The 14,043-nt window shown below is 48.2% G+C and overlaps 1 protein-coding gene across 1 annotated transcript in view; it reads left to right on the top strand.

Annotated features, from left to right (window-relative positions):
• ARNT (aryl hydrocarbon receptor nuclear translocator) overlaps positions 1–14,043 on the top strand; it is a 173,475-nt gene that overhangs the window by 121,272 nt on the left and 38,160 nt on the right. Inside the window, exon 19 of the mRNA XM_086947454.1 lies at positions 8,509–8,659. Within this exon, the coding sequence (XP_086803580.1) occupies positions 8,509–8,659 (151 nt within the window). The remainder of the gene's footprint in view (positions 1–8,508; positions 8,660–14,043) is intronic.

The following is a 14,043-nucleotide window of genomic DNA, read 5'->3' on the forward strand; positions in this document are numbered from 1 at the left end:
ATAGACTGCTAACAAAACAGGTGATGGACCGAATGTGGATCAATGTCACACATTCATCCCAGTCCAAAGATCTGGGGCCAAATCCATCGTTTTTTTGCACTCCACACCACCCTGGGTTAGACAATGGCGATATGCAAATCAGCTCTGACCCTGTGCCCCATGGGAACAGTCCAGTCCGAACTACAAAAGCCATGTCCTTCCCAGAACGGAATCAAGCATCCGAGGACCGGACCGGTTTCGAGGTAACACCTCTCATCAGCCCGGCTAGCTTGACTCCAGTGGTGTGGAGTGCCTGGGACCCACGTCTGGGCATCCCCAGCGCACTTATGGCGGCAATTACAAACAAAACAGGTGGTGGACCGAATGTGGATCAATGTCAAACATTCATCCCAGTCCAAAGATCTGGGGCCAAATCCATCGTTTTTTTGCACTCCACACCACCCTGGGTTAGACAATGGCGATATGCAAATCAGCTCTGACCCTGTGCCCCAAGGGAACAGTCCAGTCCGAACTACAAAAGCCATGTCCTTCCCAGAACGGAATCAAGCATCCGAGGACCGGACCGGTTTCGAGGTAACACCTTTCATCAGCCCGGCTAGCTTGACTCCAGTGGTGTGGAGTGCCTGGGACCCACGTCTGGGCATCCCCAGCGCACTTATGGCGGCAATTGCAAACAAAACAGGTGATGGACCGAATGTGGATCAATGGATGCTTGATTCCGTTCTGGGAAGGACATGGCTTTTGTAGTTCGGACTGGACTGTTCCCATGGGGCAACAGGGTCAGAGCTGATTTGCATATCGCCATTGTCTAACCCAGGGTGGTGTGGAGTGCAAAAAAACGATGGATTTGGGCCCAGATCTTTTGACTGGGGGAATGTGTGACATTGATCCACATTCGGTCCATCACTTGTTGTTTTTGCAATTGCCGCCCTAAGTGCGCTGGGGATGCCCAGACGTGGGTCCCAGGCACTCCACACCACTTGGAGTGAAGCTAGCCGGGCTGATGAGAGGTGTTACCTCGAAACCGGTCCGGTCCTCGGATGCTTGATTCCGTTCTGGGAAGGACATGGCTTTTGTAGTTCGGACTGGACTGTTCCCATGGGGCAACAGGGTCAGAGCTGATTTGCATATCGCCATTGTCTAACCCAGGGTGGTGTGGAGTGCAAAAAAACGATGGATTTGGGCCCAGATCTTTTGACTGGGGGAATGTGTGACATTGATCCACATTCGGTCCATCACTTGTTGTTTTTGCAATTCGACATAGACTGCGGCACATTTCGACGCCAAAGTTGCCATTCCGGTCATCGAAGTGGGCCTTTGGGCCTATCGACGCCGTGCGGCCTACACCTTATGGAAAGGACTCCGTTCTGAAAATGCCCGAAATGTCAAGCTAAGTTTCCACATAGCGACCACCACAAGGTCTGTAACCTTTGCCTGTCGCCGGACCACAACGAGTCGACCTGCACAGCCTGTGCGTCCTTCTGCTCGAAGAAAACCATCCGAGACCGGAGGGCCTGTCGACACGAGATGAGGAGATCTGCCCCAGCACCAGAAGACATCTTCGACGACGAGGCTCCACTCGTTCCCGAAGAAGACTCACCGGATCTCCTGATCGTCTCCGAGGCAGATGACTCCATTCCGTCGGGTCAGCGTGTGAGTACTACTGCCCCTGCCACACATACGCCTAAACAGAAGGCAAAAGTCAGCACTCCGCCCGCTGGGCCCAGTCGAGACCGATCATCTACTTTGAAAGTCCCGCCTTCCGGCTCAACTCCGAAGAAATCTTCCACGCCTTCCGGTGCCTCGACACCGACCAAGAGTCTTCCCTCGGCTCCGAAACAAAGTGTGCCTTCCGGTGCCTCATCACCGAACAAGTAGACACTGAAGCCAAAACACCCTTCGGCTCCGACACCGAAAGAAGTGCTGACACCGAAACCTGTTTCGTCCCAAAACCAAAACCAAAAGACGCACCGGCTCCGAAGCCGCACCGGCTCTGAAGCCGCACACGGTGCTGAAAACCACACAGCCTGATTCTGAGGCCTCCGAGCCCACAAACATGCCTTCCAAACCGAAAACGACACCTTTGGCACCAGAATTTAAGCCATAAAACCCTCTAATACCTCCTAAGGCTGAAGACACTCGACAACCTACGACGGCACCGAAAAAATCAGCGCCGAAGAAGGTTGCGCTTCAAGGACCTTTTTCGACCAGATCCTCAACAGAAAAAGATCTTCATCGACCCGAAAACCGGTCATGTTGGTGCCACACCACTCAAGAAGAGACCTGCAGCTACACCACCTACACCTGTGGTTCCTGCTAGAAAGGACTTTGCAACCTCTCCTCTGCACTTTTCCTTTCCTGTCTCTCCTCCTTCTCCCGTTCCCCCACCCCCCTATATTTCACCTCAAAACTCTCCTATACAATCGCCATTGTCACCACATTCACCACAGAATGATGATGAATATGATTTAGGTGGAGGGGACGGGGAAGGAGACACTGCATACCATGGAGTTGAGGGCACATGGACTTTCCCATACACCAAACCTGCTTCTGGGTGGGGAAGTGTGGCTCAGGGGTTAGAGACGGCAGACCCAGAAGCTGAGATCGGCCCTGGACCAGGGTTCAATTCCCCGCCTCGGCGGGTCTTGGGCCAAAAAATTCCACGGACTCGATAATTCTCGCTCTGGTGCCTTCTCGACTCACGGGTTCACACTCTGCGACTCTGGGCAATAGCTTGCTTAATCTCCACAATGGCCCCTCGCGGCGGGATGCCTGGCTTTCACCTTGTGGATACCCTGCCGGGGTTATCTCACAGGGGAATACCAGGACTGGTTCCCTAAGCAAGCGCCGGGAAACCCACTGCGGGTAGCTGTGCGCTATATAAGCTCAAATACATTTACATTTTCCATACCCTGCAATTGACCCTGATGTCCCTGAGGCACACTCATACCCATCTAAACCTTCTCCTCCTGAGGATACTATTCGGTTTGGCCAGCTGATCAACAGAGCTGCTACATACCATGGTGTCCCCATGCATTCTGAGGCCATTGAGGAAGATTTTCTCTTAGATACTTTTGAGCAGTCTCAGAGATCCGCTCAAATTCTTCCCATGATCAAAGGGGTGATTAAGCATGCTAATGAGGTATTTAAAGATCCTGTCCGTACCAGAATTTAAAACCCTAGAATTGAAAAGAAATATAGACCTGCACCCTCAGACCCAGTCTATATTAAAGGACACCTACCACTAAACTCATTAGTGGTGTCCAACGCACGTAAATGGGCCAATTCTCAGACCTCTGATGAAGCACCCCCGCCTGACAAAGAATCCAAGATTGACGCGTCGGGCAAGAGAATAGCTGCGCAGGCTTCCAATATATGGCGCATAGCTAATACACAAGCCCTCCTCTCTCACTATGATAGGGCTCACTACGATCAATTGGAGAAATTGCTTGAACACCTCCCAGATCAGTACAAAGATCAAGCTACTGACCTCATACAGGAAGGCAAGTTAATATCTAACGCTTCCATCAAATGCGCACCTGATGCTGCAGACACAGCATCTAGGGCTGTTAATACCAGTGTCGTTCTTAGGAAACCTGCATGGCTACGTATTTCAGGGTTCAAACAGGAAGTACAAACCACCATTTTGAACCAGCCTTTTAAACAAAACCAGTTTTTTGGTCCGGAGGTAGACACTACCCTAGAAAAAAGATACGGACCATGTCAAGTCTATGGGGGCCCTACAGTCTACCCCAGCTCGAGGCTCTTTTCGTCGCTCCTTTTATAGAGGCGGCTCCAAACAAACTGGAACAGACACTAACACGTCTTTCAAGACACAAACCTCCTCTACCAAGAATTACTATAGAGGAGGATACAGAGGCAATAATACCAAGGGCAGAGGTAGAGGTAATAACAACACTCGAGCCTCTTCCACCCCTAAGCAATGACTTCCCTACGCTCCCCCCGCAGCATTCCACTCCTGTAGGGGGCAGACTAACACAGTTCCTGCCTGTCTGGAACTCCATTACAACAGACAAGTGGGTAAGACAGATTATCCAACATGGCTACTGCCTAGAACCTACAGCTACCCCTCCACACATACCTCCCAGACAGCGTCCAATGTCTACCGATCATCTAGCTCTGCTCCAGCAAGAGGTTCTATCCCTTCTACAGAAGGTTGCGATTTAGATAGTTCCTTTACAGGAACGAGGAACAGGGGTTTACTCGCTGTACTTTCTAATACCCAAAAAGGAGACCAATTCTAGACCTCAGGCCCCTCAACCATTACATACAATCAGATCATTTTCATATGATCACTCTGTAACGAGTGCTTCCATTGCTGCAACAGGGAGACTTCCTTGCTACACTAGATCTGAAAGATTCTTACTTTCACATCCCTATACATCCTGCTCACAGGAAATACCTTAGGTTTGTACTGGAAGGCCAGCACTATCAGTTAACGGTCCTTCCATTTGGAGTGACAACGGTACCAAGAGTATTCACGAAGTGCTTAGCAGTCGTAGCAGCACATGTGCGAAGACAAAAGATCCATGTCTTCCCTTATCTAGACGATTGGCTCATAAAAGCCAAATCAGCCAGTCAGTGCGTTACACACACTCATCAGACGATCCAAACGTTGCACGACTTAGGGTTTACGGTAAACTACACCAAGTCGCACCTAGAGCCTTTGCATGTACACCAGTATCTAGGGGCTACAATAGACACGTCTACAGCTCTAGCTTATCCCAGTCCAGCCAGGATACAGAGCATTCAAAACCTAGTTGCTGTTTTTCAACACCAACAATCTCTCCCAGCCAGAGTGTTCATGAAACTCATAGGCATGATGGCATCTTGCATCTTCATAGTTCCACACGCAAGATTGCAAATGCGTTCGTTACAAGAGTGTCTAGCACGACAGTGGAACCAAGCTCACGGTCAATTAACAGACCTGGTGTTGGTGGACAGCCTCACACATCGCTCTCTGCTGTGGTGGAACACCAAAAACCTGACAAAGGGGCGGCCGTTCCTAGAGCCAGTTCCACAAGTAGTGCTCACAACAGACGCATCCCTCACAGGATGGGGAGCCCATCTCCTACAACATACCACTCGGGCCAATGGACGGCTCAACAGCGTCTATTCCATATCCACCATCTCGAGATGCGAGCAATATTTCTAGCACTCAAGTCCTTCCAACTTCACGGACAATATGACCGCCATGTACTACATTCAAAAACAGGGGGGGACACACTCTCTGCAACTGTCCCAGCTCGCACAAGACATTTGAAGATGGGCCATTCCTCAAAACATACATCTGTTAGCGGAACACCTTCCAGGAGTTCACAATCAGATAGCAGATCTGTTGAGTCGGCAGTCACAACAGATTCACGAATGAATATTGCATCCACAAGTTCTTCAGCCATTCTTCCAACAGTAGGGTCATCCACACATAGACCTGTTTGCCACCCACAAAAATGCAAAATGCCCAGCCTTCGCCTCCAGGTTTCCACACCCACGGTCTGAAGGCAATGCAATATGGATGAACTGGTCAGGCAGATTTGCGTACGCTTTTCCTCCTCTCCCACTAATTCCCTTAGTGGTGAGCAAGCTCAGAAACAGTCTCTCAAACTAATCATTGTAGCTCCCATGTGGGTACGCCAACCGTGGTTCACCACGCGGTTGGAACTTTCTCTAGTTCCACACCAAAAACTGCGGCTCACTCCATCTCTGTTAACACAGAACCATGGCGAAATCAGGCACCCAGACCCGCACAAACTGAATCTAGCGATCTGGCTCCTGAAGTCCTAGAGTTTGGTTACTTAAACCTACCACCAGACTGTATGGCCATTATTAAAGAAGCCAGGAAACCCACTACCAGAGCGTCTTACCCTGCTAAATGGAAAAGATTCGCAATTTATTGCACAAATAATCAAATTGACCCCCTGGATGCTTCCATCCAGAATATCATTTGTTACCTTCTACATCTACAAAGGTCTTATTTGGCATATTCTTCCATACGCCTGCACCTTGCAGCAATGTCATCTTATTTACAGAACAGACAACATCTGTCTCTCTTCAGAGTTCCCGCGATTAAAGCATTTATGGAAAGCTTAAAAAGGATAATCCCACCCAGGATGCCTCCTTCTCCTGTGTGGAACCTAAATCTTGTCCTTACCAGACTTATGGGACCCCCTTTCGAGCCCCTACATTGATGAGAGCTGCAATTCCTAACATGGAAAATTGCTTTCCTTGTTGCTATCACCTCTCTCAGAAGAGTAAGCGAAATACAAGCTTTCACTACACAAGAACCATTTTTTCAAATACATCCTAACAAAGTGGTTCTTCGACCTAATACAACATTTCTCCCAAAAGTCGTCACTCCTTTTCACCTCAATCAGTCTGTCGAGCTACCTGTGTTTTTCCCAAACCCAGACTCAGTAGCAGAAAGGGCTTTACACACCCTAGATGTTAAAAGAGCTCTACTCTACTATACCGACAGATCCAAATCATTTCGAAAAACGAAACAACTGTTTGTTGCTTTCTGTCCTCCGCACAAAGGCAACCCCATCTCCAAAGGCGGGATTGCACGGTGGATTTTAAAGTGTATACAAATATGCTATATAAAAGCTAAACGTACACTAACCGTTTCTCCTAGAGCGCACTCCACTCGCAAAATAGGAGCCTCTATGGCTTTCTTAGGAAATATACCACTAGAAGACATATGCAAGGCAGCAGCATGGTCTACACCACACACCTTCACTAAACACTATTGTGTTGATGTACAAGCCAAGCAGCAAGCTGCAGTAGGCCAAGCTGTCCTTAGAACTCTCTTTCAAACTACTGCAACGGATACAGGTGACCACCGCTAGAGGGGATCGATGCACAGTATACTATCTGTAGCTCAAATGCCTCGAGCGGAAAATGCTACTTACCAGTATGCATCTGTTCTTGGCATGTAGAGCTGCAGATTAGTACACGCCCTCCCGCCTCCCCGGGACTTGTATCCGTTCCAGTTTTCATCTTACTTAGATGCACACGCATGGTCATACTTCTTTTCTTTACTTCTACTGACTCCATCATTTCCCATCATGGCGAAAAACAATCTGAGGATGGAGCCGATGCCCATGCGCAGTATTGTCCAAGGGAGGAGTCACCTATTGGGACTAGCAAAGACTTCTTCCAAGAAGACAACAACCTGCTGAGCCTCTGAGGAGAAGGTTCCAGAGGGTGCTTGTGCCTAATTGGCTGTAGTTTGGACTATCATAACGACATGGATAGGCTATGGAAGTGCCTTTCCTTTCTTCTAATGTAGCTCTATGTGCTAATGCTAACCTATGGTACTTATGAGTATTTATGGTTTTAGAATGTATGTAATCATGTTTTTGGTATACATATGATATTTGCTTTTATTGCTATTTTATTTACTGTGGGACTCCCACTTCGACAACGGGGAATATTCAAGCATGTGAATCTATGAAAGACACCCCAATACTAGAGAACACAACTTTCCATCACCAAACCACAACCTGTCAAAATATCTATATTAGCACCTTTTTACTGAAGCTACGTACTCCTAATCCATTGTGAGTTTATTAACCCCTCCCCTGCTGGTGACCGTACCGCTCCGTCATCAGCCGCGGTCGTGCTGTGCTGATGACGGAGCGGTTCCGTCACGGCCCGCTCTGCACACCTGCGCTGCGCGGATTCCGCGCCTGCGCTGAGCGTTCCATTAAGCGGGCAGGCCGTGACGGAAACGCTCCGTCATGAGCACAGCGTGACCGCGGCTGGTTCCGTCACCAGCGCCGCTGCCCCCCGCCCCCTTAGCGCTGCGGCGGAATAGCCGCCGCAGTGAAGGGGTTAAATGACCAACAGTTTGTTCCAAAGAGGCTTTTGTGAAAAGGTCCTGTTTTAGCCATGGAACATTGTTTAAAAAAAAATTTGTTTTAGAAATTCTATGCATTAAGTCTTCCCTCACATACTTAAATTATGTTTATAATAATAATCTGCCAGATATCCACACAGTTCACACCGTATTGTCCATTGCACATTCCCTAAGGGTTGTCAGCAGTGATGGCTTATTAAGCAAATGAGTCCTAGTGGAAGATTATTTCATATACGTTCTGAACACTACTTAGCGCTTCTAAGCAGTGAGAGTTGTGAGGTTTAGAACTAGAGTTGGGCAGCTCCTGTAATATGGTGTTTCCATACACACCACAGTAAATTTACTTTGTTGAACCTGATTAAGTTTGGCTTAGAGTTTAAAGGCTGCAGAAGAAAGGCATTTCATCTAATTTCCTTTGAATTACCAGAAACTTTAAATTGGTCCTGGCTTTCTGTAAATCTGTGTTAAAGCTCCTAGCTAAAGACCTTGGTTTTAGTTTGCCTTGTGGTTCGGGCTTCCTTTGTTAAATACTCGTCAGTAAATCTGTCCGGGGTGTTGAGCAACTGCATTCACAGGAACTGAATGAATTTGTTTTTAAATTCCTCATTGCTCTGATTTGATCCTGGCAGGTGGCACCACAAGTAGCAAAGACGCAGAATCCCTCATTCACTATGGGGGCTTTTCAAACAAATGCTGCTGCCTTCAGCTCCATGTCTACGCAGGGATCAACGTCTTCTGCTTCTGCTTACCCCACCTTGGCCAGCCGGGCTGCCAACTTTGGTAAGTAAGAACACTTTTGCCTTCACTCTATAGCAAGATGACACTTTATATGTATGGCAATAAACAAAGTGAAATAGACACAAGGCTGGAAAAATCTTATCCGTACCATGCTTTCACTTATTTTAACAAATTGACGGCGCAAGCTCCCAAATTGCCACAATTACCAATCATCCAAGGCCAAGTTCTGTTGTTTTCTCGACTATTAATGGCACTTCTACAATGTGCCATTTTCAGAAATTATCCTCGTATTTACTCTGTCAATAGGAGGCACCATGTTGTATTTCAGTGGAGGTAAGGACACTTTCCCTACAAGATCCAGGTACAGTAGTACTGGTGTTTCCCTTTGTAGGAAACTGGTACTGTGTATGGTATACCACAAGGTGGTTATACTGTGCACAGAGTCCAGAGATTCCCCCAGAAGTGTACAAGGCTCAATGTAAACCCAAAGTGCTCTATCAGTGGTAGTGTGGGCAAGCAGCCTTGGGCTAAAACAGGAGTGTAAGATATTGATTGCACACACATTTGACCAATAACTGACACACAACTTAAAAAGGAGATCCACAGCAATTTTATTAAAATAAGCTTTGGTTGAGTTTTATTTAAGACCAAGATCTTCGCAAAAAGGAAAGTACATTTTTCAGGAAAAATACCTAGTCTTTTAAAAGTAGACAGTGCAATTTTCAAACAGTTCAGTGTTATCCTAGGGAGGAAAACAACAATGCGGTTTCACAGGTAAGTACCCAACTTACAGTTCCAGTCTTCATTGTTTGAGATCACCAAAGGGCAAGGTTCAGGTAAGCACAAAATCTGCACCACAAGCGAGACAGGCAGCTGGGTGCAGAGGTTAAATTTGAAGATGGGCTCAACGCGTTTCAATGGAGACTGGAGGTGCTTGAAGCCATTCTGCTTGCAAGTAGGTAGATCGGTTGCAGCAGCCACGCTTCGGGGTTTAGAGCAGGCACCGGGGGGGGGGGGGGGGGGGGGGCACAAGGCAGCATAAACATACACCACCTGCGGCACAGGGGCTTTCAGGTGCAGGATGCAAATGCAGCATTGGGTGCCCAATGCTTTTTGATGGAGAAACTCGGTTGGGTAAATGGGCTGCAGGTGTCGAATGAAGGGAACCAGCAATAGTAGAGGTAAGTTAAGATGTTGAGGATCATGGGTACTTCGGTCGAGGTCCCCAAGGCCCAGGGGCTTCGGGTGCAGGGGTGTCCTTTGATGTCAGATTGTTCTTGCCGGTCGCAGTCGAGGAGAACCTTTAGATTCACACTTCAGGCATCACCATGGGGTCAGCCAAAGCTTGACATGGCTGGGGGGACCTTTTCTGGACCGGTGGGCCACCTGGACACGGGCTCGAGACGTCTGGTGCAAAGTGGTCATGGATTGTGGATCCGGAGGGCTCTAGAGACCTTGGTGGTGGTTTCTTTGAGGACATAGCCACTGTCCTCAGGAGCTCTGGTCTTCAGAGGCAGGCCGTCCTCCGAGGGTTTTTGGAGGCCTCCGACTGCTGGACAGGTATTTTTTTTCACAGGATTTTCAAGAGCTGCAGACAGGCTGGTTGGTGTCTTAAGTCCTCTTCTGCACAGGATCTTCTGTTTTCTTTTTACGTCGGCTGGAACTACTTTCAGGGTCTGGGCGAGCCACCTAAATACTAAATTTAAGGGCTTTTCTAGGGATTGTCTGGCCATGGCCAATGGGCACCTTACCTGTGCTGGAGTGACAACACCCTCAATTATGCCACCCTCCTGTGGGAGTGGGTATGCTCCTAGCCATAATTGGAGAAGTCCCCCCATCTTCAAGGGTTTGAGTTGGCAGAGGTGGGCACACCTCCTATTCTTCCTAGGTTTTCCTGCCCAAAGTGGGGGTAAAAATCTGGGGCTGTCATCTGCTGCTAGTGGCAGAGGCTGGGGGTTGCTTTAAAAAGGCGGCAGGCCTTTGAAGCTTTCCTCTCGAGCACTGTACCCTTACTGGGGGAGGAGGTGTGACACCTCCGCCCAGGATGAGCTTTGTTTCTGGTCCTGCGGAGCAGAGGCTCTCGACCCAGGGGCCCAGAAACATGTCTCGTGGTGGCAGGCTGCCAAAAGCCAGTCTGTGGCTAAACCAGGGTTGGTAGGTTTTCAGGGAGCACCTCTGAGTACATGTTTCAATAAATCCCACACTGGCTTTAGTATTGGTTTATTGAGGAGCAGTTTGGTACCAAACACTCCTGTGTTCAGAAAAGCCATCATTGTGCTGGGGAACTCAAGTTGGCGAGTTTCCAGCCCATGTATTATCTGTGGCTTCACTGGCACTTATAATATCTAAGAATGGACTTAAATATTGTAGCAGCATATCTGTTCATGCAGATATGCCCACACCTGGGATATAGTGCACCCTGCCTTAGGGCTGTATGAGCTGCTAGAGGGGTGACATACCTATACCTTAGGTAGTGCTACTTGGCAAGGCACAGAGGCAGTGTGGCATGTCTACTTGTAGTTTTGTCTGCACCAGGCAATGCATGCTGCAGTGGTAGTCTGCATGGCTAGGTGAGGGGTCCCTAGGGAACCCTCTTCAGTCCCAATGCCCTAGGTACCCAGGTACCATTTACTAGGGATTTACAGCGGTCTAAAGAACTAATTGTGAATAGTTTTAGGGAAGAAGCTCTGGCACAAGGGACCTGGTTGGTAGGTGCCCTTTGCAGACAAAATGACCAAGTCGACATGGCACACTGCCTGTGTGCCAGCCAACTAGCAATGTGTTTGGTATAGGGAAGTCACCCCTATAGCAGGCCTTACTGCCATAAGGCAGAGTGCACCATGCCACAGGTGAGGAGGGCATATCTGCATGAGCAGATGTGCCCCTACAATATCAAATTCAATTCTTGGATATTTTAAGTGCCAGGAAAGCTATAGAGAGTACACATGCTGGAATCTAGAGTTCCCCAGCACCATTATGGTGACCCTGAACTGAGGAGTGTTTGGTACCAAATTTCCCCTCTCAATAAATCCACACTGATGCCAGTGTGGGATTTATTATGCCATGTACTCTGAGGGCAACTCGGAGGTGCCCCTGAAAACCTACCAACCCTGGTGTGGTCAGACATGTTTCTGGACCCCTGGATCGAGAGCCTCTGCTCTCTGGGAGCAGAAATAATGCACATCCTGAGCGGAGGTGTCACATGTCCTCCCCAAGGCTGGGCACAGTGCTCGAGAGGGAAACTTCAAAGGCCTGCTTCCTTCGTAATGACTCCCCGAGCCTCTGCTGCTAGCAGCAGATGGCAGCCCCTGGTTTACACCACCACTTTGAGCGGGAAAACCGGTGGAAAAACCGAAGAAAAGGTGTGGCCACCTCTGCCAACTGCACCTCTAAGTGGGAGAAGCGAGGTGAAGCACATATTTCAGTCCCTGCCATCTTGAAGATGAGAAGACCCCCTCCAATCAGGGCTAGGGCTGTGCCCCCTACCACTGTAGGGTGGCATAATTGAGGGTGTAGTCATCCCAGGTACGGTGCCTATTGGCCCTACCTGCTACTCCCCTAAAATGCCACTAAATGTAGTATTTAGGTGGCTCCTCCAGACCTGGAAACTAGTTCCTGCCAACTAAAGAAAAATAAAAGGCGATAAAGGCGCTTTGCAGAAGACTACCAGGCCTACCGGCCTGTCTCCAGCCCTTGAAAATACTGCACAAAAAGAACCGGTCCAGCAGTCAGCGACATCCCATTAACCCTGTGAGGACTGTCTGTCTCTAGGAAAGTCCAGAACTCCAGATAATTAGCAGCTCTGTCAACAAAGAAAACCACACAAAGGACTCCGGTGCCTGCCAGACCAGTCAGTCCTGCCCACTCTGCACCCAACACCTCAGGCCACTGTCCAGGTGGACCACGACCCAGAACCGGTTCCCCAGCGATCCTGACCTCAAGTCCAGCACTGGATGACCCCTCCTGGACTCCATGACAACGCATGTTGTCTGAATCTAGAGGCTCCCCTGACTGCGACCAGCTCTGGTAAGAAGACTCTGACGTTTGAAGGCACCCAGGCACCGGAGGCCCCTGGGCCTTGGTGAGCTGATCCGATGGTGCCCCTACGACCTCTACATCTCTACTTACCTCTGCTGTCATTGGTCTCCCTCCTGCAACCTCTGGTGCGATGTCTGCAGCCTGTTTGTCTGAAGCAAGTTCTCAGTTGAATCACATTGGGTGCCCGACGCTGTATTTGCACCCTGCACCCGGCTGTCTCTGTGCTGCTGGTGGTGTATGTTTTGTGCTGCTTTGCGGCCCCCTCTGTGCTTGCTCTAATCCCCAAATCTTGGCTCCTGCTACCAATCTACTTACCTGCAAGCAGTGTGGATCCAGGCACCCTAAGTCTTTTTTGGACAGCATTGGGTCGTTCTCCGATTTTGACCTCTGCAGCCGTCCGCACCTGTGCTGCTGGTAATGCGGTTTTGTTACTCACCAGACCCTTGCCCCTTGCTGACCTTTGGTCCAGAGGACTAGAACTGTAAGTCTGATACTTACCTGTGTAACTACATTATTGTTTTCCTCCAGAGGATAACATTGAACTCTTTAAAAATTGCTTTGGCTGTCGACTTTTCTTGAGTATTTTTCCTGTAAAGCATACCTAACTTATTGCGAAGATCAGGGTCTTAAAATCAAACTTAAACAAAGCTTATTTTTATAAAATTGATGTGGATCTCCTTTTTGAGTCGTGTGTCCCTTATTGGTCGATGTTGTGCAATAAATGTCTTATACTCCTCTGAGTTAGGCCTAAGGCTGCTAGCCCACAATATCACTAAAGGAGCACTTTTATATTGAGCCCTGTACACGTCTGGGGAATTTCTGGACTCTGCACACTGTATAAACACCTCGTGTATACCATACACAGGGCCTGCGTCCTACAGACCTACTCTGAATCTTTGCCTTCTGATTTTAGTCATTCAGATACAAATGCCTCAGCCATGCCATGCACAGATAAATCCCATCAGTCAGTAGAGCCACTCTGTACTCGGGTTTAATTTGAGACTACAACTATTCTAAATCCAAGGAGGATAAATATGTGGGATAAATTACCCATACCATATAATATAAGAATAGTGCTAGCCTCCGTGGAGTCCATAGCCATATACTACAAACTAAGCTGAAGGCAGATCCTTTGTAAGTCTGTGGAACTCCGAGGTTACTTGCAAAATCCTTATATTATACGACCGGGATATATTATTTTTTATCATACATGGTCACACCATTACCTTTCCCCAAATCACTTAAATAAACAAACATAGGAATAAAAATGTAATCTCAGGTGCAACAGTAAACCTATAATATCTGTAAGATATCTGTTGCAAAAAGATATTACAATCACTTTAATAGAAGTTAATTGTTTTTTTTTTAAAAAGTGCAGTAGAAACGAA

This window comes from Lissotriton vulgaris, chromosome 12, assembly GCF_964263255.1.
Source record: "Lissotriton vulgaris chromosome 12, aLisVul1.2, whole genome shotgun sequence".
Taxonomy (NCBI): Eukaryota; Metazoa; Chordata; class Amphibia; order Caudata; family Salamandridae; genus Lissotriton; species Lissotriton vulgaris.